General features: G+C 35.4%; 2 protein-coding genes across 3 annotated transcripts; both read left to right on the top strand.

Moving 5' to 3' along the window:
- Positions 1 to 10,448, top strand: TIPRL (TOR signaling pathway regulator). Its single transcript, XM_039322479.1, has 7 exons — positions 1 to 277; positions 2,332 to 2,511; positions 3,543 to 3,642; positions 3,745 to 3,876; positions 5,893 to 5,988; positions 6,610 to 6,672; positions 8,173 to 10,448. Exons 1-7 carry the CDS (start codon positions 177 to 179, stop codon positions 8,305 to 8,307), a joined length of 807 nt encoding a protein of 268 aa, XP_039178413.1. The 5' UTR covers positions 1 to 176; the 3' UTR covers positions 8,308 to 10,448.
- Positions 10,449 to 13,910: 3,462 nt separating this feature from the next.
- On the top strand, positions 13,911 to 26,610 carry SFT2D2 (SFT2 domain containing 2). 2 transcript variants are annotated; one of them, XM_039322481.1, is made up of 9 exons: positions 13,911 to 14,472; positions 16,021 to 16,107; positions 17,378 to 17,463; positions 17,643 to 17,724; positions 20,618 to 20,653; positions 20,748 to 20,806; positions 22,891 to 22,920; positions 23,557 to 23,599; positions 25,093 to 26,610. In XM_039322481.1, the coding sequence occupies exons 1-8, from the start codon at positions 14,410 to 14,412 to the stop codon at positions 23,594 to 23,596; spliced, it is 483 nt and encodes a 160-aa protein (XP_039178415.1). In that variant the 5' UTR covers positions 13,911 to 14,409; the 3' UTR covers positions 23,597 to 23,599; positions 25,093 to 26,610. The 2 variants fall into 2 exon arrangements, with proteins under 2 accessions (XP_039178415.1, XP_039178414.1); XM_039322480.1 differs by having other exon boundaries at positions 13,914 to 14,472; positions 24,850 to 26,519.
- The last annotated feature ends 260 nt before the right edge of the window (positions 26,611 to 26,870 follow it).

The raw sequence follows: 26,870 nt of genomic DNA, 5'->3' as shown, positions 1-26,870 counted from the left end.
TGGAATACTTGACGGCCGTGCTGCTGCTGCTGCTGCTGCTGCTGCTGCTGCTGCGTGAGGAAGAGAAACTCGAGGTCGTTTGTTTACAAGGTTCCTATCTGGGGGTTTATTCTTGTCATCGCCGAAGGAAGCTTTCCCGTCTCTATGCTTGCTGTCTTGGAGTTGACGCCGCCATTATGATGCCTGTCTTCAAAAGCAGCCGCCGCGACTTTGCCTTCGGGCCGTGGAAGCTAACGGCCGCCCGGACCCACATCATCAAGTCGGCCGATGCCGAGAGGTGCGATTGAGGGTGATTGTTGGGGGGGGGAGCGAAATCGGGCGACCCCTGCTAAGAGTGAGGGGGTCGAAAGGACTCTGGGCTGGCCGCTTGCCTTGCGCTCGCTACTTTTAGCCTAGAGGTCTATGGAGATTCTCAGTCGTCCAGGTGATAGTCCCAAAGATGCTTTTTCACGAGTCAAAGAGGCTATCTGTGTCAAAACTGAACAGCTCTCTCTCAACAGAGGGGGAGGGATCCGACATCATCTTTCTCCTGTCTACAGTTCCAAGGAGGCTCCACTCCCATTTGTATGTCTCAGGTGACCCTAGCAACACAGATAAACCTCCAGGTGGCCTCAATGACTCGCTAAAATAATGCAAATGATCAGCTGTCTGCAAGGAGTATAAATCCTTCCATTCCCCACCATCCAGTCAGAGCTGAAGAAGCTTCTTGGATGAGAAGGGAAACGTCTTCAAAGAAAAACAAGGAAATCCAGTTGCTTTGGAAAAAGCATCGTTGGGTTTTAGTCTAGTGATGCCTTGGCCCAGGCTTTGGTCCTTAATGGCCCTGAGATGTGTAACCTGGATTTTGTAGAGCAACACATTAGAGGGTATCAGGGTTCTTCCATATCTGGGCTTCAGAAATCTGGGCAATCATTAAATGGCAACAGAGAATTGTGTTTTCTGACTCCCTGGTTTCAGTTAAGAGTGCTGATTTGTGCGGTCCAGGTTTATAAACACAGTTGCAGGAATAGTTTATGCTGTTAAACAGGAGCTTCCCAAACTATGAAGTGTACCTCCCTGGAGGTACAGACAGAGTGCAGAGGAAATGTGAAGAACTTTTTAGTTTCACTGTTACAGTAAATCCATCCTCCCCAAAATGCCATTGTTTTGTTTGCATTTTTCATCTGTGTTCATTTTGATCTTTGGATTTTAGGGGAAATGTGTATCTTAACATTACACAGAAAAGAGGTGTGATGGCAAAATGTTGAGGAATTCTTATGATAGATGCAAAATGTATATTGTGCATGACAATTCCCCTTTTTCCCCAATCGTAATCTGCGAAAGATTTCGTAATAATATGACGCAAATGGAAAGTTGAGGCATGGTGATTGCAGAATGCTATCTATTATCAAGATGCTGATTTTTTTCCCCTGGCTTCTTATTTACAAAGTTAGCAGTGGAGTATTTGGTATGATTAGTGGTTCCTGTGGAGAATACAAGTAGTCCTTGAATTACAGCCATAATTTAGCCCTAAATTTATGTTGCTAAATAAAACATTTGTTACGTTTTGCCCAATTTTACAACTTTTCTTGCCACAGTTGTTAATTGTGTTTGTTAAGTTAGCAACATGGTTGTTAAGTGAATCTACACTCCCCCTTGACTTTGCTTGTCAGAAGGTCACAAAAGATGATCACGTGACCCAGAGACACTGCATCTGTCATAACTATGAACCAGTTATCAAGCATTTGAATTTTGATTATGTGACGATGGAGATGCTACAAAGGTCGTAGATGTGAAAAATAGTTATAAATCACTTTTTCCAGTGCCATTGTAACTTTGAACGGTTACTAAATGAACTGTTGTAAGTCAAGGACTACCTGTACTTTTCAGACTTTTAAAATTAAACTGTTTTGTTAGAGAGCTTTACAAATCAGTTTCTCTTAGTGATATACCCATATCAATCTATTTTCAATATATTTTTCATTCAGTTTAACAACACTTTCCAAGGAGTGCTCCGAATATATGAATAACTTTATATATATGATTTTGTGTCTGTTTCTGTTAAGCTGTGATTGGCTTGTATTTGTCAGACTGTGTTAGATTGCTGTTCTGATTTCATATTTATATTAGAATTACCTTCCATATACCCAACAATCTTACCTTGCATCTTCCCTAAAAGTGAATTATAACTATCTAGGGTTTGGGAAAAAAGAGGGAAGCCATCTAACTGCTAATTTCAAATTTTATGTAATAAATGTATACTAAAATATTCTATAGTAAAATATAGATCTTTATTTTAAATTATAAAATCAGTATGTAGCTCCAAAACAATCTAATCTTATGTCTGTGTAGGTTAGCTGAAGAACTCCATATGCCATGTGTTCCGGAAATGATGTTTGGTGACAATATCCTAAGAATTCAGCATGAACTGTTCTTTGGCATAGAGTTCAATGCAACTGATGCTTTAAAATGTGTAAATAACTCCCAAGGAATGGTTAAAGTTGCTTGTGCAGAAGAGTGGCAAGAAAGCAGGTAATAGCATATTTGTGTGGTTTTTTTAAATAATATAGCTTAATGGGCTCTATGGAGCTTAATGGGCTCTTTGGAAGCTGTATAATGCTTCAGATCTTACACTTGTCTGAATTTTTTTTTAAAGCAGCTTCTTATTTTGCTAGTTGTCCCACCTCCTTAAAGCAGATAAGCCATGTAATCCTTATAAAACTATTGGGTTAAAGAGTTGTAGGCAGGTCCTACATGTGCGCTAGTGTACCCTGAAGCATCTTTTGGGAATCAATTCTGAAGGGTTGCAGTTCCTTAATAGGTATAATCTGTATTTATTTATGTTGTTCACTTGATATGTGATCTTGACAGTTATTTTTAAGAAGAGACTGGATATTCACCTGTCTGAGATGGTATAAGTTCTCCTGCTTGAGCAGGGGGCTGGACTAGAAGTCCTCCAAGGTCCCTTCCAGCTTCTATTCTGTTCTATTCTATTCTACCCTACCCTACTCTTTCTGACTTCCTATGTTTTCTATGTTATGAATGGTACTTTTAAAATTAATCTTTAATCTTAATCTTTAAAATTTTTGAAATCATAGTTAATTTGTTAATTCTGAAGCTCATGTGGTTTTGTACAAAAATAATTCTTCAAATATATCAAACTGTCTGATGAAGAATCCTGATGAAATATCCTATTTTAGATATTTTTGCTTCATCTTTGAACAGCTACCATCTGATTCTATACAAGTGATTTAAACAGAATTTACTTTAAGATCACAGTGCGCACGATTATAAGTATAAGCATAAAAGCAGGAAGAAATGAAGGGGGCTACATTGCTTCTATAGCTAACATCTTTGAGGAAAACAAATAAGAATTTGTTTACAGTATTAAAAAAATACTGTAATGCCTTGCCACATTTTCTCTCTCAGCACATTAAATCTATCAGTTTACAGACGCATATTGATTTATAGAGGCAACATTGATGTATTTTGCAAAATAGATGTATAGAAATAGTTTTTGCCTGGTCCTATACCTGACATGCTATATTTGTCTTTTCCTGTAGGTCTGAGCCCGAACACACAAAGGAAGTTGTTAAACCATATGATTGGACTTACACAACAGACTATAAAGGAACTCTGCTTGGTGAAACACTAAAGTTAAAAGTATAATTGCAATGGTCAACTATTTGCAAGAATGAATTTGTTGAATAGTTGGGGAATCAATTACATAAGAAAGAACATTTAATTTCTGCTGTGTTGTTCTAGGTTTCTTCTACAACAGAACATATAGATACAGAGAAATTAAAAGCCAGGGAACAGATAATGTTTTTTGAGGAAGTGCTCCTGTTTGAAGATGAACTTCATGATCATGGGGTTTCAAGTCTGAGTGTCAAAATTGTGAGTCCAGTAATCTTTTACATGCTTCTTCCATAATTGTAGAAAATGCAGAAAAATACAGAACTGAGAGAATAACAAACCTATTAGTAATATCCCTTAAATGTGTTCCTTTTTGGTGTTTTCCTGTTTAAATTTCAAAGCTTAGAAATCTACGAGTGATTTTCATATTGACTCTTCCTTTGATTAAAACATTGGCAAAAAAATTCACTCATGAGTTTCTAAAGAAAAAAGATAGCATGGTATTATAATAACCTTTTATTTTGTTGGAATTAATTAAATTATATAATGATATAAACAAGTCATTGCAAAAATGCAATAGACTGATTTTAAAATGATGCAGGAAACACTTTCTGTGCAAAAATGTATAGTCCTCTATATGGGTATGGCCACAGTTGAGCCCAAAATTTATGTTGTGAGAAATTTGTTAAATGAGTTTTGCTCAATTTCACAACTTTTCTTGCCACATTTGTTAAGTGAATCACTGCAGTTGTTAAGTTAGTAACATGGTTAAGTTAATAACATGGTTACCATTAACTTTGCTTGTCAGAAGGTTGCAAAAGGAGAACACATGACCCTGGGACATTGCAACCATTATAAATGTGAACCAGTTGTCAAGCATCTGAATGTAAATCACATGACTGTGGGAATGCTGCAATGGTCAAAAGTGGAAAAAATGGTCATAAGTCACTTTTCAGTGCCATTGTAACTTTGAACAATCACTAAATAAATGCTGGTAAGTTGAAGGCTCCCTATATACTTATATACCTATATATCAGTGTTTCTCAACCTTGACAATTTTAAGGCATGGCTGGCTGTGGAATTCTGGGAGTTGGAGTCCACATGCCTTAAAATTGTCAAGGTTGAGAAACACTGCTATATACTAAAAATAATGGCAGAAAGTAAAGAGGAACTAAAGAGCCTCTTAATGCGGGTGAAGAAGGAGAGTGCAAAAGTTGGCTTGAAACTCAACATTAAGAAAACCAAGATCATGGCATCCGGCTTCTCAATTCCTGGCAAATAGATGGGGAAGAAATGGAGGTAGTGACAGATTTTATCTTCCTTGGCTCCAAGATCACCACAGATGGGGAGTGCAGCCAAGAAATTAAAAGACGCTTGCTCCTGGGGAGGAAAGCTATGGCAAATCTAGACAGCATACTAAAAAGCAGAGACATCACCCTGCCAACAAAAGTACAAATAGTCAAGGCCATGGTTTTCCCAGTTGCAATGTATGGCTGTGAAAGTTGGACCATAAGAAAGGTTGAGTGCAAAAGAATTGAAGCCTTTGAACTATGGTGCTGGAGAAGACTTCTGCGAGTCCCCTGGACTGCAAGGCGATCAAACTGGTCAGTCCTAGAGGAGATCAACCCTAACTGTTCTTTAGAAGGCCAGATCCTGAAGTTGAAACTCAAATACGTTGGCCACCTAATGAGAAGGAAGGACTCTCTGGAGAAGAGCCTAATGCTGGGAAAGATGGAGGGCAATAGAAGAAGGGGACGACAGAGAATGAGGTGGCTGGATGGAGTCACTAAAGCAGTAGGCGTGAGCTTAAATGGACTCCAGAAGATGGTAGAGGACAGGAAGGCCTGGAGGAAGGTTGTCCATGGGATTGCGATGGATCGGACATGACTTCGCAAGTAACAACAATGTTACAATGATGTGCTCTGCATATAAGTTAAATAGGCAGGGCGACAGTATACAGCCTTGCCGGATTCCTTTTCCAATTTTGAACCAATCAGTGGTTCAACAATAATAACATACTAAAAATAATGTCTTCATTGCTGACATTTTCCCAGACTGATAAAAATGCAAAACTAATTAGCTTACAGATTTTTCTGATCATGTATTATGCCTGCAGGAAATTAAGATCTATTAAGATTATCTTCCTAAATGTTACTGGAAAGGTAATATTATTGACTAATGAAGGCTTTTAAGACATTTACTATCTTTCTAACTACCTGTTAGAGTAATATGTTTTAAATGTGGGCAAGTGCAAATTATTCTTGTTATGTTTGACAGAGAGTAATGCCTTCCAGCTTTTTTGTGCTGTTGAGGTTTTTCTTGCGAGTTGATGGAGTTCTTATTAGGATGAATGATACAAGAATTTATCATGAGGTAAGAAAGTCATAAAGTGAACAGTTGGTTCCAAAAATCATGAAAAACAGGGTATGCCTTGATGTTTAGAAGTGACATTTTATTTGCTAATACATGTATGTTATTGTCTCTAAACTCTAAATTTAGAAATATGATAGTTGCAGGTTTGTTAGCTGTTTATTTGTATAACTGGTTGAATAGACTTCAAATAATCCAACGGTTTCTCTGTCTTGTTCTCTATACATAGCTTTTGTCTAGTAGACCTAAAAATATTAGGAATGAGATGTGCAGCCATTAGTATTTTAATTTATATACTGTCTGTATAATTGTAATACTGTGTACATTCCAGTTTATAGATATATACTACCCAAGTACATCCTGTATGGATCTTACCAGATTTAAGATGGCATGTGAATCCACATATGTTATATCCAGCATTTCCAACATGAATGTAGTTGGTTTATTACTATTTGTAAATAATACTAGATTTACAGCATTTTTATTGGATATCACCACAGTATTTTGTGTTAATGTTGCAATAGATTACTTTTGTACTACAGAAGTTTCATTTTATTTGAAACTTATATGTACATATTGTTTCAATGTCATGAAAATACATTTTAACTGCTTTCTTTTTACTAGGCCAACAAATCATACATGTTGCGGGAATACACTTCTAGGGAAAGCAAAATATCAAATCTCAAGGTATTAACATTTAAAACATGTTTTTGTCAGAATTAGTAAATTTTTATGGATACTGAGTAGCACCACTATTTTTAAGCATTTATTGTTTATATGAGAGAAATAAAACAATAATTATTTTTAATGCTGTAAAATGATAAAATCAACAAGTCTGTCAGTAATTCAAAAATAGGAAAATGTGCAATGCAAGTTACTTAATAGTATATTTTGTTCTTAGAAGATTTTTTGTTTAAAATGTTTTGACTAGTCCTAAAGAAACTCATTTTCCTTTTGGAAAAATAGATATGTATATTCTACCTGATGTCCTAAAACTTCTAGTTATATTCTGTACAGTTTAGTAGTGGGCCTATTTGTATGACTTGGACAATTCGGCCATTTCCTCTTCAAGTTTGTTTGCTTTTGTATATTAACAGTGGACAACTTGACTGGGTCTTTTTTGTGTGCTGGCTTTTTTTTTTTTTTCATCTGCCAGCCAAAATAAGAGTCTGCTGCTTCCTACAGTGTATTGCTTCCCTTTGAGTTTTTTTTCCCCTTCTCTTTTTCTACTCTTTCCTTCTTTGTGCTCAATATCAAATATTATAATCTTTCAATATCAGTTTTCCTGTGGGTTTGGGAGAGATGGAAATTGGCATGATAATAGAACTAATGTTCCTAGACAAGACCAATTTTTACAATACCTCTCTCAGGATAAAAAGTCATTTCTGAAAGAATTTAAAGTTTCATTAACATCCTTGAATTGTAGTTTGTACAGTAGAAATGACTGATTTTTATCCTGTGGGAAGTTTATTTAATCCATGCTTAGTTACTGATTAGCATGTGTTCTCATAACATAGTAGCTTCTCATTCTTGTGATCACTCAAGTGTATTTGTGCAGGGTTAGAAGTAAAAACTTCATCATATTAAATTCAGATATTCCTGTTAACTACTAAAACATTTTAATAACAAAATTCTACTTATTCAAAATATTAAACTTCATTTCTTGTTATAATTATTCCATAAATGATCTCAGACAAACATCTGAGTGTCTAATATTATGTAATATAGGAAAGGACTTGGTAAATACGTTTTCCAATTCATATTATTCTTTTCTATTCAGTGGTGTATATTACTAAATGTCTTTTGCCACCACTACTGGCTATGGAACAGTGCATGCTAGGCATTGAGCCTCATTTCTGCTCTTAATCACCTCATAAAATTCCAGAAAAATGCAGACCAGTTCCAGCACACCACCGTCCCTGATATAAGAATTTTGTTATGTAGTACAGTTGCATTCAGAGTTGTAAATGCAAGTTGGGAGACCATATAAATAAATAAGCAATTTCATTTCACTTTTCTCTAGCTGTCCAGTTTTCAGAGTAGAAGAGGAGAAAACTTTGGAAAACAAAAATCTGTAGTTAAAAGAATATTTGCAAAACATGTTAATGTAATGTTAACTTACATTTATATCTAAATATACTTTCTCTTTTGTTGTTCTCTAAATAATAATCTCTCTCCTATTTCAAGCACATTCCCCCAACACTATTCACGGATCCTAATGAGATTGCCCAGTATTTGCCCGTCAAAGAAAATATTTGTGAGAAGCTGGAATTTCCTGAGAACTCATGCCCTGAATCTGCAGCTGCACCAGAAGGCACTTAATGAGAGCTGCATAATCTGATGAACTTGATATAGACTCTGTTCTTATCTTCTGAGCCCTTAGCACTGAAGATGCTGGATAAAGATCTGTCTGGAGGCCTGGCTAAAATTTTGGTAGCCTTGGGTGGGTAAAGCTAATTTGGAAGTTTTTCCTGTACTTTCATTGTGTCTCTGTTTTGAATATGCTTTGATCTAATAGGAAACGGATGTTTCTGATATTGGAGAGTAAATCCCCAAATCAGGATCAGTTATATTAAAGTATGCAACATTTCAGGAAAGACTGCACAGATGTTCAAAAATCAAAACAAATTCTTCATAAGCGCAGTAACTTTTAAGGACGTTGTTTTAACATAGTCTTTTGTTATAAAAGGACTTGTGTTTCATATGGTGTGAAAGAGAATAATTAATTATGTTTCTTCTCTAGGTTAAATTTGATTAATTTGTTGAGGGATCATTGATGCTTGATGAGTTCATGAAATTTAATGTATATTGAATGGTATTCTTAATAATACTCGCTTGCTACTTGTCTTATCAGATATGAGCTTTGTTACCTTATAAACAAAGCTAAAACTTTCACTAATTTTAAAACAAACAAGCTACATAATAAGTTGACTAAGTACAGATAACAGTAGGATCCATTTTTGCCTGATTCCTACCATTCTGTCATAAATTAGATGTTAATAACAACTTGAAATTGTTAATGCTCCTTCTTGTCAATCTGAAGTTACCTCCTTTTAAAAATATTGCAAGTTTATATTGATTAGATGTTAACACAAATTAAATTCTTATAATATTTGTAACAATATAAAGTATTAGTACTGGGCTATTGCAGCTATGACAGATATGCATACTTTAAGTTGTCAGTATTTTTGATAAAAATGATTGCACATATATTTATAAAATAGTTATCAAACTGCACCATTCATATATTTCTTATAGAAGATAAACTGAACTATTGTGGAGAAGTTGTTTCATCAGTTTATTTCTAAAACTCATTTTCAGTTCTTACATTTTGGTATATCTCTCCACCCTATTTGATAGCAAGCAAAAGAATATTTGAGATTTTGGTAATTTTAGGTTTCTTTTTATATATTATAATGATAGACTCAGAAAATGTCATTCTGGTATAAATATATACATTTCTCTGATATGTTTTTTCTTATCCATTGCCTCAAAGGAGAAGAGTTTGAAAATCAATAAGATTGTTTTGTCCTTTTTTTATTCTGTGTTTTGGTTTTGAAAAGCCAAATAAGTAACTCTTTCAGAAGTACTAAGATAAGGCAGTCTAATTCAGTGTCCATTGTATTAGCAACAGATTGTATTGGACATTATGCAGTGTGTTAAGAGTAAAGATGTATAGGCTAGCTGTTAGGTTTTAAGCCATATTAAGCCTTACCTGAAACAACAATGAATGTTCACTACTTTAACATACATGCATAGGAAATAATTTAGCCAAGCAGGGATTTGGCTTGCTTTGAAAAATGAGTATGTTTTCCCAATACATACAGTATGTTGACTTCAGAATTTATTAAGAAAAATACATCAGTCCTATATCTTGAGAGAGCTTTAACTATTTATACCGCATAGCTAGTCATGATTGCTAGTTGTATATGAAAATAGAGCCAATGATTGGAATAACTAGAAGAAGAAACAAGAAGCAAAAAGATTTCAAAAGCAAGGACAAACTACACCTACAAATATAAAATTAGTCTTACTTTAAAATTTCTTTCTATAATATGTGAAGAAGTTAAATTTATTTTATTCATTCTGTCCTACAACAAATAGTTGCATAACTGTCAAATTCAGACTAGAGAGGGAAAGAAAACTGGATCCTTATTCCTGTATCATGCATGTTCCAATTGACATTTAACAGGAGTGAAATCTCCTGTGTGGGATTTGTTCTTGTAAGCATTTCCTTGTGAAATTAACCAAATTCATACCTTCAAAAGATACAGTATACCATCAATATTTCCAACTTTGAAGTTAATGAAGACTATATTGTGCACCCCTTCATTTCAATAGAACATGTGCAGAACTATTTACTAAAGTTGTACTCTTGTCAGCATGAAAAAGGCATATGTTGTTTAGTCAGAAACATGTAATGGTTTGTGTTCAGTCACAAAATAAAAAAGTTGCATTTAGCATCTCACTTTCATTTTAGATACTACAATAAGAAAGGCCTTTTTTAACTTAAAAATATTTTTTTCTTCAATTTGATTTTCTTCAGATTTGTTGGCATGTAATTCCTGTAATAGAGAACAGTTTGGTATAATAGTTAAAGCATCAGGCTAGAAACTGGAAGACATCAATTCTAGTCCCGCCTTCAGCACAAAGCCAGCTGGGTGACCTTGGGCTGGTCACTTTCTGTCCATGCTAGGAAAGAAGCAATGGTAAATCACTTTTGAAAAACTGTCAAGAAACCTGCAGGGACATGTCCAGTCAGCGTCTGAGAATTGGATACAATGGAACGGAAGAAAAAAAAATATCCTGTAATAGTGGGATTGATCTTTAAGTTTTAGTTGACTTGCTTCCTTGGCTATCCTTGGAGAAGAAACTCTTAACTCATGAACTTCTAAGGGTGATGGCCAATATTACTTTGCTCACTGGATTTTCTTAACAAGCCTAGACAGCTTGGTGAAAAGTCAGTGATGGGGAAGGCTGTACATTACTGCCAACCTGTGCCTTAATTCCAGAAAGTTATTCATTCTCTGGTTTGTCCATTTCACCCTGCTGTCTAGAGTAGATTGGAGTTTAATATCCTCTGGAGAACTCTTGCTTAATTGTAGCTAACATTCTAGTTCTACAATATTTAAATAATTATTGATAAGAATTTATACAATATGTGATGGTAGATTACACTAGGTACAGAAAACTACCATAGTTGTTTCTTCCATATACAAGTCATGAAAATATACTCACCAGTATTGTTGATTCAAAAACCTGGATGTTAAAGGGACTCAATGAGATTTCAGTTACACAGTTGCATTTGAATGCTGCCTTTTATCTGTTTTCCTTGGACTCTCTGCTTCAAATTTCAGTATTTATACTGAAAATCAAATAAAAATATGAAGGGACTCCATAAGAAAAATCCATTCTGTGTGGGAATAGAATATTAAAGTATATTAAAGCTAAGCATGGCTTAGTGACCATGTGTTCTTACTTTCCTTCAACATGGCATAATAATTAAATCATGAATGTGTAAAACAGGAACAGTAATTTTGCCTTAGGGTCTGACCTTATTGTTAATTTATAGGATAATCTAGCCATTACTGTTGGGATTGTCACTAATGCAGAAAAGTTTTATATTGCAGCAGTAATGATGTAAATTTTTGATGCAGCTAGTCTCACTAAGGAATAATAACATAGAATAATAGAGTTAGAAGGGACTTTGGAGGTCTTCTAGTTCAACCTCCTGCTTAGGCAGGGATAATATAGATATGCCCATCAGATTATTTCCCTTCAGGTAAATAATGTTAAGCAAAGCACAGAAAAAGAAAGAAAAATAGCAACTGCTCTCTGTAGTCCTGTCCCATAATATCCTGTTTCATTGCCTTTCCAGCAATATCTCCTGCCAAACCTAGAAGAAAACCCCTTTTCTATATACCTACTCTAACATATGTTTAATACTGTACTTTAGTTCCACCAAATCTATGTAACAGCTTGCTTGTTTCTCTAAGGAGTTCAGACGTTTTTGCTGTAACTGCCTATGTGCCTTAACTGAGAGACAGAATAACAACAAAAAAATCCAGAAAAAATACATTTCAAAAAAGTTATAAATTGATTTGCATTTTAATGAGTAAAATAAGTATTTGACCCTTTTGCAAAACATGACTTAGTAATTGGTGGCAAAACCCTTGTTGGCAGTCACAGGTCAGACGTTTCTTGTAGTTGGCCACAGGTTTGCACACATCTCAGGAAGGATTTTGTCCCACTCCTCTTTGCAGATCCTTGCCAAGTCATTAAGGTTTCGAGGCTGTTTGGCAGTTCGAAACTTCAGCTCCCTCCACAGATTTTGTATGGGATTAAGTCTGGAGACTGGCTAGGCCACTTCAGGACCTTATTGTGCTTCTTTCTTGAGCCACTCCTTTGTTGCCTTGGCCTGTGTTTTGGGTCATTGTCAAACTGGAATACCCATCCATGACCCATCCATGACCCCTGGCTGAGGGAAGGAGCTTCTCACCCAAGATTTGACAGTACATGGCCCCATCCATTGTCCCTTTGATGCAGTGAAATTGTCCTGTTCCATTACCAGAAAATCACCACCAAAGCATAATATTTGCACCTCCATGTTGATGGTGGGGATCGTGTTCTTGGGGTCATAGGCAGCATTCCTCCTCTTCCAAACATGCCAAGTTGAGTTGATGCTAAAGAGCTCGATTTTGGTCTCATCTGACCACAACACTTTCACCCAGTTCTCTGAACCATTCAGATGTTCATTGGCAAACTTTAGACGGGCCTGTACATGTGCTTTCTTGAGTAGGGGGACCTTGCGGGCACTGCAGGATTTCTGTCCTTCACGGCGTAGTGTGTTACCAATTGTTTTTTTTGGGTGACTATGGTCCCAGCTGCCTTGAGATCATTGACAAGATCCTCCCATGTAGTTCTGGGCTGATTCCTCATTGTTCTCATGATCATTGAAACTCCACCAGGTGAGATCTTGCATAGACCCCTGACCGAGGGAGATTGACAGTTATTTTGTTTCTTCCATTTGCAAATAATCGCACCAACTGTTGTCACCTTCTCACCAAGCTGCTTGGCGATAGTCTTGTAGCCCATTCCAGCCTTCTATAGGCCTACAAACCTGTCCCTGACATTCTTGGACAGCTCTTTGGTCTTGGCCATGGTGGAGAGTTTGGGATCTGATTGATTGATTGCTTCTGTGAACAGGTGTCTTTTATACAGGTAATAAGCTAAGATTAGGAGCACTCCCTTTAAGAGAGTGCTCCTAATCTCAGCTCGTTACCTGTATAAAAGACACCTGGGAACCAGAAATCTTGCTGATTGATAAGGGAACAAATACTTATTTCACACATTAAAATGCAAATCAATTTATAACTTTTTTGAAATGCGTTTTTCTGGATTTTTTGTTGTTATTCTGTCACTGTTAAAAATCATTAAAATTATAGAGCAGGGATGTCAAATTCGCAATGTCACGTGACATGTGATATATTGTGACTTTCTGTTGCCGGAAATGGGGTGGGCGTGGTTTCGCCATGACGCATCCGGCCCGCAGGCCGGCTGTTTGACACCCCTATTATAGAGTGATCATTTCTTTGTCAGCGGCCAAATGTACAAAATCAGCAGGGGATCAAATAATTTTTCCCCTCACTGTACATTTTTGACAATTTCTAATAGTTCAATTTATTCTCATACATTCCCATATATAACTCTCAGTTCTGCAATTAAGTTTCAATTCACATCAGACATAAAGCTTCTCTTTATCATAAGTCTTGTCTAACCAAAGCAGTCAAAATGCGCTCAATTTATACAGCAATAAAGAATATATACAAACAGTATCCCCAGTGCTTTTTTTGTAAAAAAAAAAAAAAAATGGTGCCGGAACTCACACACCTCATACAACCCACCTTGCCTACCCTACAAGGTTCCATCCAAAAAAGGTGACGGAACTCCGTTCTGGGCGTTCTATGAGAAAAAAAGCCCTGAGTGTCCCCATTTCCTCTTACGAGCAACGCCGCATCAGACAAACCAGTGTTTCTCAACCTCAGCAACTTTAAGATGTATAGACTTCAGCTCTTAGAATTCACCTGCCAACATGCTGGGAGTTGAAGTCCACACATCTTACAGTTGCTGACGTTGAGAAACACCGAGCTAAATATGTGAAGAAAAGAGCATTGTCCTCAGGACTAGAACTTTCTCAACGCGCGTAGGTGGGAAACACTTCAACTACATTTCCCGACTTGCATCGCAACGGCGGTACGGGATGAGTAGCTCTGAAAGGCACCGGGCGGAAGACGGAAGCTTAAGGAGCATCTGAATGTTCTATCCGCTGGGAGTTGTAGTCTTGGGGAGCTAAAGAAGGTTGATTGGTGTGGGTAGAATCGACATCGGAGCTGGCGAAACCCGGGAGTGCCTGGACGAGAAGGAATGGATAAATTAAAGCGAGTTCTCAGTGGACAAGACGCGGAGGACCCGGGACCTCTGGCAGAGGTAAGCTTCTCTTTATCTCAACAGGTTAAGACATCAACAAGTTACTATCTGCGTCGTCTTCTTCGGTTTGGGTTGTGTTTTCTTTCGGACTTTCTCTTTTGTCTGTTTCATAGTGTTTTGCTGCTTCTGTCCATCGCCAGTGCTCCATGTCTCCCAAGTGAGCTCTTTCTGTCCATCCCCGTCCTTCTTTTCTTTTCCCCGAGATGTTTTGGAGTCTGTTTCTTGCTTGTTAATACTGACCATTTAGCCAGCTTTTCCAACTAGGCTGGCAGTATATACAATTTACATTACTCCAGCGACTGTAGTCATTCTGGTTGAAATTGGTGAAAGTTGTAATTTAAAACTTATTAACCGTTGTCATTCCCCTCATTTTGCAAAGTTCTTGTGCTTTTAACTTAGTGTGATAATCCTAATTTTGAATAAAGGCACTGTGCTCTCTCCCACACATTATGGCTGTATTAGCTGGATCTATTTGAACCATTAATAGTCACCTTTTAGCCTAGAATGCAGAGTACACAGTTCCTTTGGTTAGTTTATGGTACTAATCCAGAAAATTGGGTTATGTGAATGAATCGTGATTAGGGTAAACATGGGTGAGTCATATATGCATACAGTTCTGTCGGTGCTTGAGTATTTACTTGCCATTTTTCCTTTGGTACTTTATTTTGGTAAAATGAATGTCTCTATAGTTTCATAGGCACTGAAAAGGGGCAAAGTCCCATTTTGATAGATGATATGGCCAGAGACTTAAAATGAGTTTTTAATTTTTATCAAATTTTAGTATGTTTCTGGTATACCAAAGAGATATCTGAAGCAGTGAAAACAGGATAGGATCTCAGGGGAAGAAATTATGAAAAGATTGTACCAGTAACAAGCAAATCTCTCTGAGCTATTTGCAAAGCACAAGCAGATAGGAACAAACAACAAAAGGCTTTGCAACTTAAATTGGTTATAAAAGTTATGGCTAAATTTGTGGTTTGATTACTCAGGGGAGTTGTTCAAAAATTAAAGCCAGCACTGATTAACCAGTTTGACTGGCATCTGGAAAACCCAGATTTAAGTGAGCCTTCAGCTTTGGAAGCATAGTAGATGGCTTTGGGCAGTCTTATCTGAAGGGCCACAGATCTTTTCATGCCAGGAATTAGAAATGATTAGCATTTAAAAAAAACATAACATCCTTACTTTAGACTACTTCACAATACTGTACATTTATTTATTATTTACTGTATTATTAGATGTATATCCCCAATATATTTGTACAAATCAAAGTGGTGTACACTGCTGCCTCCTGTTTTCCCCATGGCTCTTTGTGGAAGATATTTTATTTTTCAATTAAAAAATAGAAACTCCAAAAACTTATTAAGCAGGTAGCTTGTTAATGCATAGGAGGACTGGGCACTGTTGACTAAACTGGGAAATGGAAAAACAATCCTGAAAGAAAATAGTGGCAAAACTCTGCATAACACTGCCAAGAAAGCTTCATAGATGCATTCATCAAGAACTGAATCGATTTGTCAGCATCCTTATTTTACCTTTTAATATTTCCAGATAGCTGATGCAACTACCTTAAGCTGGAGTACCAGACTGAAAGCCTTCATAGCTTGTTTTATAATAGGAGTTGTGTGTTCTATTCTGGTAAGACTTTAATTTCTTCTATTCTTATCATAAAATTCTGCTCTTTTGGGACACTATCAGTTGCAGTGCAAAATAGTGATGCTGACACTTACTTTCAACTGCTTGTTAATGTACATGGATATACTCTACCTGAAGTAATACATGTGATTTGGCTGAATGCATTTTGATTTATTCCCCAAATAATGTTATATTAGTTAAAAAGGTACAAACCTATGCCTGTGCATTGAGATATAAGAATTCATATATTTTCAACTTTTATAATTTAACTCATAATAGCATAATTTTCAAGTTTAGGACTACTTGCAATCTCCTAAATTAAGAATTCATCCAAAGGTTGCTGTGAAATCAGTTTAATCTGACAAAAGGGAAAAATAAGGGATCAGATAACATAGACACAGACACACACACACACACACACACACACACACACACCTATAACTTTTAGCTTTTTCATTAATTCAACCTACACCCTAGCTTCTATGCATGTATTCATGAGTTCCGCTCTACAAAAGCAGACCACATAAAATATATCCTTGATGTTTTTTCTTAGTTTTAATGGCAATCATCTTTTTTCATTCTTTTCACTTGCTTTTTACTATTTCCTACATTCTAATCCTACAATTCACCATATAAGATAGTCAGAGCTTCCTTACTGAATATTATAAGTCTTTATTTTCACTGCCCTGGAATTAGGCATGCAACAAAGGCTGCCTGCAGAATATTTCTCTTCAGCCTTCTAGAGCAGTGGTTCTCAACGTTTGTGTGACGGCGACCCCCATGCACGGTGCCGCCCCCTGAGGGGGAAAAATGGCGGATCGCCTTGTTTGGCGACCCCCGAGAAATGGTCGATCGACCCCAAATGGGGTCGCGACCCATAGGTTGAGAACCGCTGTTCTAGAGACTATTATCCATTTCCTCCCTGTTTGTGATTGCTGATTAGGGCATCTTCTGTGTCCATAGGGCGTACTCAAAACTCACTAGGCTGAGTTCCTTCTCCGCCCACTTGTACATGGATAATGCTATTTTGGCTAAGTAAGGGTTAACATTCAAGAAGTTTGAGTTTGTTGTTTTATATGATAATTGCTCGCTCTGAAAACAGGACTATGCATTATACATAGTAATGTTGTCTTAAGTTGAATACTTGGTGCTTTTACAAATAGACTCTGTGAATTAATAAGAGAATCTGAATTTAATAGCTCCATATACTTTTATCTGCAGGATAATACATACATTTTGTTACAGACTCCTTATTTCTTTTTCTCTTTTTCAGGGTTCATTTTTACTAATGGTTCCCAAGAAAGGACCTATCTTGTTTGGAGTATTTTATACCTTGGGAAATATCTCCTCCATTGGAAGGTAAATTATTCTTATTTTGAACTTGTAGATGATAAAAGACTTTCAAATGTGTCAATGAGATTAGCATTAGTAATTCTTGAAATACTTATCTCTGTTAGTTTCTGCTGCTTTGTGATTAAGTCAAAATATTTTTATTCTGTATATCTGATGAAGGTTATGTTAATCTTTTTCTTCTGCAGTACCATGTTTCTTATGGGACCAATGAAACAATTAAAAAGAATGTTTGAACTGACTCGTTTGATAGCTACAATTGTTATGCTTGTAAGTAATTTCTCCTTTTGGTTTCTTAATGACTAATGAGAATGTTCAGAGTTCAATATTGTTTGTATGGAGGGGTATGCATGGCTTCAAAGCTACTTTTTTCTGGTTTTTTAAGACTTCCATTTCCAATTGCACTTCAGAAATTAGAAATTAAAAAAGAAGAGCTTTTGCAGAAAAAAATAAAATTGTAGTATTCAGTCTTCAGGAGATTTATATATCTGGCATATCTTTTTCTTAAAATGACAGAAAGTTAGTCTCATCACCCTATGATGCCAGCACCATAGTTCTTAGAGACTGATTTTTTTTAAAGTTCATCTCTTTGCCAAAAAAGTTCTCCCGCCTTCTTTTAAAGAAGTTTAGATAAATAGAATAGAATAGAACAGAATAGAACTTTGTCACTTTGAATGTACGCTAATTGGCATACATTAAAATGAAATTTCATTGCATACAGCTCTCAAAGGGTCACCATCTCCAATATACACTACATAAATATGACAAAAATAAATACAGAATTATGCATATACTTACATATATTATATGACATAGAGAAACAACACAGTCGGATTATGTATACATGTATATGGGGAGAAAAACGAATCTTGCAAGTTTACCAGATGGATGGCATAGGGAACAAACCTGTTACAGAATCAGGTAGTTCTGCTAGAAATACTATTTTGCTTTTTAAAAATTACTTTTGCTCATAACCATAAATGGACATAGATTATTGTAATTCTGTAATTTCTGTGGTTTTTAAGGGCTTTATAATAAGTGAAGCTTAATATAGGAACTTGCTTTTTTGTTGGGAAGAATTATACAAGATTTAGATACAAGATACACTACAAACCACGGTAATCCAATTATTAAGAACAATTGGGATATTTTATTTAGAAGCTGAATTTGGGGAAAGCAATCTCCTTTGAGTTCTACCTAGATTTCAGATGAAAAGTTATTCCAAGAACAGGTGGTGGTGGCAGCATCAAATCTTTTACCTGAAGAACAACTATATCAATACACTTTAGAACCCTGGAATGAAGAGGAATATATATTTTATTACAAACATTTATATGACCCCTCAATTCAAACGATGTGACTCTGAGTAACATACATCAAAAACTATATAGCATTAAAAATAATTCATAAATGACATAGCGAACATTACACATTCTCTACAGCAGGGGTATCAAACTCGCAACGTCACGTGATGTGTCGCGATGTATTGTGTCTTTTTTTCCATTGCTGGCAATGGAGTGGGCGCAGTTTCGTTATGATGCATCCAGCCCGCGGGCCAGCAGTTTGACACCCCTACTCTACAGATTTAAAGAGAGTTAAAGAGTAACCATCTATGTTTTAGTGTGCAGTAGCTGCCAAAAAAGCCAATGCAGTTCTAGGCTGCATTAACAGAGGGATCGAATCAAGATCATGTGAAGTGTTAATACTACTTTATAATGCCTTGGTAAGACCACACGTGGAATATTGCATCCAGTTTTGGTTGTCACAATATAAAAAAGATGTTGAGACTCTAGAAAGAGTGCAGAGAAGAGCAGTAAAGATGATCAGGGGACTGATCATATAAAGAACGGTTGCTGGAATTGGGTATGTCTAGTTTAATAAAAAAAAGAACTAGGGTTGACATGATGGAAATGTTCCAATATGTAAGGGGTTGCCACAAGAAGTGGGGGTCAACCTATTCTCCAAATGACCTGAAGGCAGGACAAGAAGCAACGGATGGAAACTAGAACCAAGGAGAAATTTCCTGATAGTTAGAATAATTAATCAGTGGAACAACTTGCCTCCAGAAGTTGTGAATGCTCCAAGACGAGACTGGATAACCATTTGTCTGAAATGGTGTAGGGTTTCTTGCCTGAGTAAAGGGTTGGACTCCAGGATCTGTTCCAACTCTGTTATTTTGTAATTCTGTAATGTTTTGGTACATATTTGCAAATCCCCTGTTTGCTTCATTATTTTTACCTTTAAATATACACACAATAAAGATGAATCATAATAGAAAATTGGGATGTAGGAATTGTTTTGCTTTGCTATGATGGCAAATGGGAGGTTTTAGGATGTTGCTTACTTTTTAATGTTATTGTAAGTGGATCTCTGTAGTATTGCTGCAAGGATTTTAGTCTTTCAGGAAAACGTGCTGAACTATTTTACCCAATATTTTGACCTTATTTCTATGATATCTTCTATCAGTATATTGCATAGGTATAATTCCTAATTAATTTAGAACTTAGAAAATACATATTTGCAAAAAAGAAGACTTAGATTTGGCCTGAACCAGAAATTTTTATGTTGTATGGGGATAAAAAGCAATTACTACTACTACTACTACTACTACTACTACTACTACTACTAATAATAATAATAATAATAAAAAAGTTGGAAGGGACCTTGGAAGTCATCTAGTCCAACCCCCTGCTCAGGCAGGCAACGCTATACCAATTCAGACAAATGGCTGTCCAGTCTCTTCTTAAAAACTTCCAGTGTTGGAACATTTACCACTTCTGGAGGCAGGTTGTTCCACTGATTAATTGTTCTGCCAGGAAATTTCTTTTTAGTTCTATCTTTGGTTAGTTTCCATCCATTGCTTCTTGTCCTGCCTTCAGGTGCTTTGGGGAATAGCTTGATTCCCTTCTGTTTGTGGCAACTCCTGAGATATTGGAACACTGCTATCATGTCCTCCCTTGTCCTTCTCTTCATTAAACTTCATTAAATTACGAACACATCTGCTTTTTAATTATTTATTTCAAGATTAACTATTACTATTAAAGCAATCTTATACGCTTCCTTAAATAAATTAAATATATTTAGTCTAGTATTTTATTTCTAGCTATTTAATTAGATAGCATTTCTTATTCAAAGACTTTCTTTCTGTATTTTTTTTTTTTAGCTATGCCTCATATTAACTCTGTGTGCAGCTTTCTGGGTAAGTAATCAGATTTACAATGTGACTGATATGCCTTGATAAAATTATTTGTAAATAATTGTTGTTTAAGTTGTAATTATCTTTTTCTTTTCAGTGGCATAATAAAGGGCTTACTATCCTCTTTTGCATTTTACAATTCTTTGCCTTGGCATGGTATGTATCACCTCATTTTTCCAGTGTACATAGATCTTTGGCAATAATTGGAAGTTCTTGTGCATTTAGGAACAAAAGCCTTTCTTGTATCTCCATAGACCTTGAATCCTTTTCACATAAAGTATACCATAATGAAAACAAGATATTTTTTCCTCATCCCCTAGGAATTTTGAAGGCATTGCCCTAAGCACCTGTTTTTATTGGATTTCACATGAGAAACCATGCCCACATTTGCATATAATGCAAAGGCAGTGATATGCAGGATTGCATGAACATTTTATCTTACCTGATGATATTTGACTCATTCCACATTTGAACTCCTGGTTATTCCTGGCATATGAATCTTACTTCTAAAGTTTTATTAACAAGTCAATTTGGAGTAATATTTAAAGGCAACAGGTTAGAAACTAGGAGATAATCCAGCCTTAGGTACAAAACCAGCTGGGCACCTAGGCCAATCTCTCTCTCTGTCACTCTTCACGATCCTAGGAAAAGGACACTTCCAAAATCTTGCAAAACCCCCCCCCACATGGATTAGTTCATAGTTTATTAATTTAAAATCTTCAATGTATTTTCTGTAAAACAAATAAGTTTGTGGGATTCAGAAGCTGAACAGGGCCAAATTGAATAGTAAAGCAGGTTTCAAATGAATATATTAGCCATTTCCAAATTTTTCTTGCAATAGTGAACAGGACAATAAGTTAGTTTAAGGTACTAAACTCATTTGCGCCCTGGCTCTTTAAAAAAATCTATTGTAATCTTTAAGTTACACTTATTTAAAGTATGAGTTTTTCTTGTAAACAGGACTCAGAATTAGGCTTCTATCCTAAATGCTCCAAATATGCTTAGTAGACTGATAAGATAAAAACAAATCAGTATCAGCTAAAAGAGAAATCAGACTCCAACCGAGATATTATGAGGGTCAAATAATTTTTCAGTTATACTCATACTTTTTTAAAAAAAAAATCACTTGAATACCAAAAAGATTTTCAATGATATCATTGAAAATCCAGATTAAAATTTCCTTTTTCATGTGAAGATGGTAATTTAGTTAAAGAAAACAGTCTGCTAATCCCATAAAAACTTTCTCAATTGCTTATTAAGTTTCTTAAAATATTGAAGATGAATTGATATTGGATTTTATACACTTGCATATGCATGTATGAAAATCAATTTAGATGCATTGATTTTAATATTTTTATTTTCTGTAAAGTCATCAGGGTATGCAGCCATCCATACAAATATGCTCAAACATTTATAATGTTCAGCTCACCAAAGCAGTTTTTTCTAGAATTATTACTTGAAGGTATTTAAGAACATATGAACAATAAATCCATTCTTACGGATTTCCTAAAATAATCTGAATCTGAATGAAAACATATTACTTATTTGGTTGAATAACCTACTAATTTAGCAATGTTGAACCAAGTATATAACAGCAATCTATGTTTAATTCCAGTCACATTGATTCCCCGGATCTTCTTTGATTATCTAATAAAATAGGCCACTAGTTCCATTGTCAAATTTTATGTGAATGGAGATGAATTACTTCTTGACATAGTTTCTCTTTCCCACTAACTCTCTTCATCCAATATAATGAAAAATTCACATCATCTGTATAGAATGAAAATCTATAGGGAGACATAGTTGTGGGCATATAGTACTTACATTTCTGTTTACATATCTTTCCACTTGCAGTGAAATATGATATTACAAATGTTCTGACAAAGTTCATTTCTTCAATGCACAGCATTTATTTCCTTGATCAGCTATGGTCAAAGTGTCACAGAGAAAGTTCTGTTGCCCTTATTCCCTGGAACTTAATTCTCCTGTCCCTGAGATTAGTCATTGCTACCCTAGAAGTCAGCCATATATAAATTGATTTTAAAATCAAAATAATGCTCAGTCTTAGTATATTCCAGCATGGCATAACTTGGCACACTGCAGTATATATCTGCTGCCCAGCAGTTGCATTCTGTCAAGTGTAATATAGACTGTTAACAATGTTGGATTGTGAGGGGATGGTGATTTTTTTTTTTTTTTGGTACTTGCTAATGAAGGAATTTGTGCTATTTCTTTTCTAGGTACAGTATTTCCTACATACCATTTGCAAGGTAATGTTGATTGCCCACATTTGTTCATGGAACAAACACATTTCTTCTGTAATTTGTAGGGTTGGAAAATCAAAATAACCTTAATGAAATGCTGTTCTGTGTGCCAGAAATCCAAGAATTATAAAAAATATATACTTCCTAGCAGTTTTAGTGAAATACTACCATCAGTATAGAGAGTTGCTTTACAAGTGAATGCTGAAAAGTTTTAATCTATATTATGACAAAGAAAGATGAAGAAGGGAAAGAACATGGAGACTTATAGGTATGTGATTAATTCAGAGATTAGCACTGGACAGTTCTAACTAGTTTGGAAAGAAAAGGATTGGCAAATATAGAGTTATGATACTGAGGACTTTCTGTGTAATAAATATCAAGACTACTGTTTGTCAGGATTTCATGGGGGATAGGAGTTTTGAGATAGGATTAAAAGGAAATATAGAGGGAGTTTGTTTAGTGTGGTTGATTTAAATAAGGCAGCTCCTAGGTTCATATACCACCTTAAGTCATAATATGGATCATTGTATTTGGGCTTAGGAAAACCCTGTCAGTTGTAGTTTTGTTAATGAAGTGTACCTAAATATACTGGTGTTGTGTAAATCTAGTCACCCTTAGCTTCATCAGCATTTCTTTCCATAGGGATGCTGTGAAAAAATGTTTTGCTGCGTGCCTCACATAACAGGTAAGCAAACAACCTAATAACTTCCAGAAAATACAGTGGCTGGTAGGTTAGAGTAAAATGGTTATATCCTTATTTTCAGCCATGGCCATCTTAACTTATAGCAAAGAAAAGGTCTCTACAAACATTTGGAAGGGCCTTGGAGAGAGAAAAATGTTTTGACATTCCATGCAGCATTTTTGAGGTAGTTTGAAAATGTTATGGAAAATTCAGAAGTACAGAATACAACACTGAGAAGAAATGATGTATATTTTAATAGCTTAGGAATCTGATTTACTGGCCAGGTTGGGGAAGATGGGCAAGTCCTCATCAATGTTCTATTAGGCAAAGTGGTACTTTCCAGAGTGCAGCAGAGTTGGGGAAGTCCATTGTAAAGGAGATGGAATGTTGAAGTCATCAGCTAATAAGCAGATGGAAGGTTGGGGTGTTTCAGTTTCTTACTATGTTATATTTCCTTTATTACGACTGCCCTTGGGCTGTACTGTTACCTGGCAAGGAGGTTTCTGTCCTATGTTTTAGGTGGGAGCTTTGGGGCCAGGGAAGGTCAGTTTAGGTCTGAGGGTATTAGGCAAAGAGGAGCTGGATTTGACTCTGGTAATGTCCAAAAGACAGGAATTAAAAGGGTGCATCCTCCATTTTGTTTGTTAGATATATTTTTGAGGATATATTTAAATATATTTAAAAATTTAAAAAAATAATAATTTGGAAACAGTCCCCAACTCACTATGAGGATTAAAATGATATCCTAAAGTAAAACAAGTTTATTAAGGTGTAGATCCCTTTAATTAATCTCTATATAAAATAAGGCAGTTTTAAGTATATTATACCTATCTAAATGTTCCCATTTTCCTCAATTAAATCTATGGAATAAGCAATTGCAGATATGATGTGGATATTTTACACTCATATCATGATGGGCAGAAAAAACTATGATCTTTCTAGTTAGCAAACTTTGTTTTATTTTCAAAAGCTTTTCTTCATGTGTGTTCCAGTCTGAAGACATGTATCAGCAGCTGAATTGCAAACTAAAAAACAGATTGTTAGAGGGATACAATTTTTTTTAAAGAGGAGTATGCATTACTGTTTATTCCCAAAAAGAATGCCTTCTGTTACTGCAGTTAATATATTCTATTACCAACAGTGCATTCCTGTTTGAAACTTTTTAGAAAAACAGTTTTTTGCCTCTCAAAAGATAAATCAGATAATTAATGGAGAAATTGCTTATAAAACTTTTGATTTGGCTACTTTTGCAGGCTAAGTTGGCTATCTTTTTACATTGAAGACTACAACACCTGCACAACCAAATGATTCTTAAAACAGCACACACCTGCCTAAGAACAAAGCATTAAGGTGTTAAGTTAACGTGAATCAGAAGACAAAGCTACTATATATCCCCCTGAAGATAACACATTTTATGAAAATTTCAAGATAAATTATGTCTCATCTTCACTTGCAAAACTAATACTTAATGTATGCCACAAAATTTTTTTCTTCAGGTGATTTTATTTCAGAAGTAAAATGGATATTCTAATTGTGAAAGGGATCGGATGAGATTTTACTACTTTCTATCAACCAATTTCTATCAAAAAGTTCAAAGGACAGATTACATTTTGGAAAACATTAGCTAAGCAGGTAGTGAATTTTTCTCCATAACATACTTTTACTTGCTATCAAAAGACCATTTCTAAATGTCTCCTTACCTTCTAAAAATCATGATTGCAAATTGTATGAGGGAAGTTACTGGAATTAATTTGTTGTCTAACAGGATAGCAAGTATAATTCTTTACTTTAAATTGTATGAATTAGTGTCTGTTTAGAAAGAAAATCAGTAATTGGAGAAAAATAGGAGTCATAACGATAGATAAGATGATTTCTGCAAGCATTTCTATTTATGGACTTTTATACATGTGGCCTTGAAATAAAATCTAGACTTCTGCCTTTATTGCTGACTTACATTTTGAAAAAAAATCCTCTCCTTGATGCCACTGTAGTGGCTCCCTCATTTTCATTTTCATGTTGGTCAACTCTACATGTACAACTCATTTTGTACAATTCAAAAGTGTACCATAATCTAACTGGAGAGACAAACATCTTAGATTTTGAGTGCCTTTTTTTCTCATCCTGTCTTTTCTTTCAATATTTTGTTTGGTTGCATAATTTATCACTGTGGTTCGTCATGAAAGAGGATCATATTATGTTTCCTGCTTTGATTTCCCCATAGGATAGTATACTGAGATTATTTATACTGCCGGATGCTAGCATATTGACAATTTTTGCTGCATTCCTTTTTTCTCCTTTATGCATTGGCATATTCCTTGGTTATCTCTCATAAAGTAAAAGTGTGTGTACATGTTAAGAATTACTTGAGAGTTTTTGCAGTTGTTTTATCTTGATGCTATGCTATGCTTATTTAAAAAAAATCCAACAATTTTGCCTTTGGTGGAGTTCATGAACTGTAAGCATTTATTGCCAAAAGAAAAATTATATACAATCTACATTCATTATACTGCCTTTTCTGATCTCTTTCGTCTTTTGAAAGAGACTAATACAGGATATAAGAGCACAGAAATTTCCCAGTGAGGAGTAGCCACATTAACTCTGATTTTGTACACAGTGGAACCAATATTTGTATCTGTCTAACTAGTTTAATATTCTTTGATAAATGTTGTTGGTTGTTTTATTCCAGAGATCTTGGAAAGTTAATTGTATTGTGCTGCTTACCAAAACCAAGCATATTTATAGATTTGTAAGTTTGATATTTGTAAAATAATTCACTTAATTACAACTCTCATTATGAATGAAGCACAAAATTGTGTACACTGATTGTAAATGAATTCAGGTAAAACAATTCTAAGTAATGTATTAAAATTAGGTCTACAAGGCCTCAGTTTTAAGAAATGAATACATATGTTTCTTTCCTTCATCTGCTTTTTGTGTGAGCATTTAAATTATTACCTTACAATATAAAACTGTACAGATCTGTATATTAAAATTTTTTGAATATCTTCTATAGATATTTAAGTATATACATTTAATATGTTTTTTATAGTGAATCAGTGTGTAGTTATTAGTGATAGTGGTAACTGCAAACTCTCTCTTACAGTAGACAAGGGGACTCCTGAAATATAAAAGTCAGAATTTCACTTGATAGTGCCTATTCCTGATGCATTACTGCAGCTTTGAAAAAGGTTGAGGACAATATTCTAAAACAGCCAGCATTGCTGGCTGTGGAATTCTGGGAGTTGAAGTCCATGTGCCTTAAAATTGTCAAGGT

This window comes from Crotalus tigris, unplaced genomic scaffold (assembly GCF_016545835.1).
Source record: "Crotalus tigris isolate CLP2741 ecotype Arizona unplaced genomic scaffold, ASM1654583v1 scf7180000024115.3125172, whole genome shotgun sequence".
NCBI lineage: Eukaryota > Metazoa > Chordata > Lepidosauria > Squamata > Viperidae > Crotalus > Crotalus tigris.
Note: the sequence above shows the minus strand (reverse complement) of the source record. Positions and strands in the feature narration are given on the sequence as shown.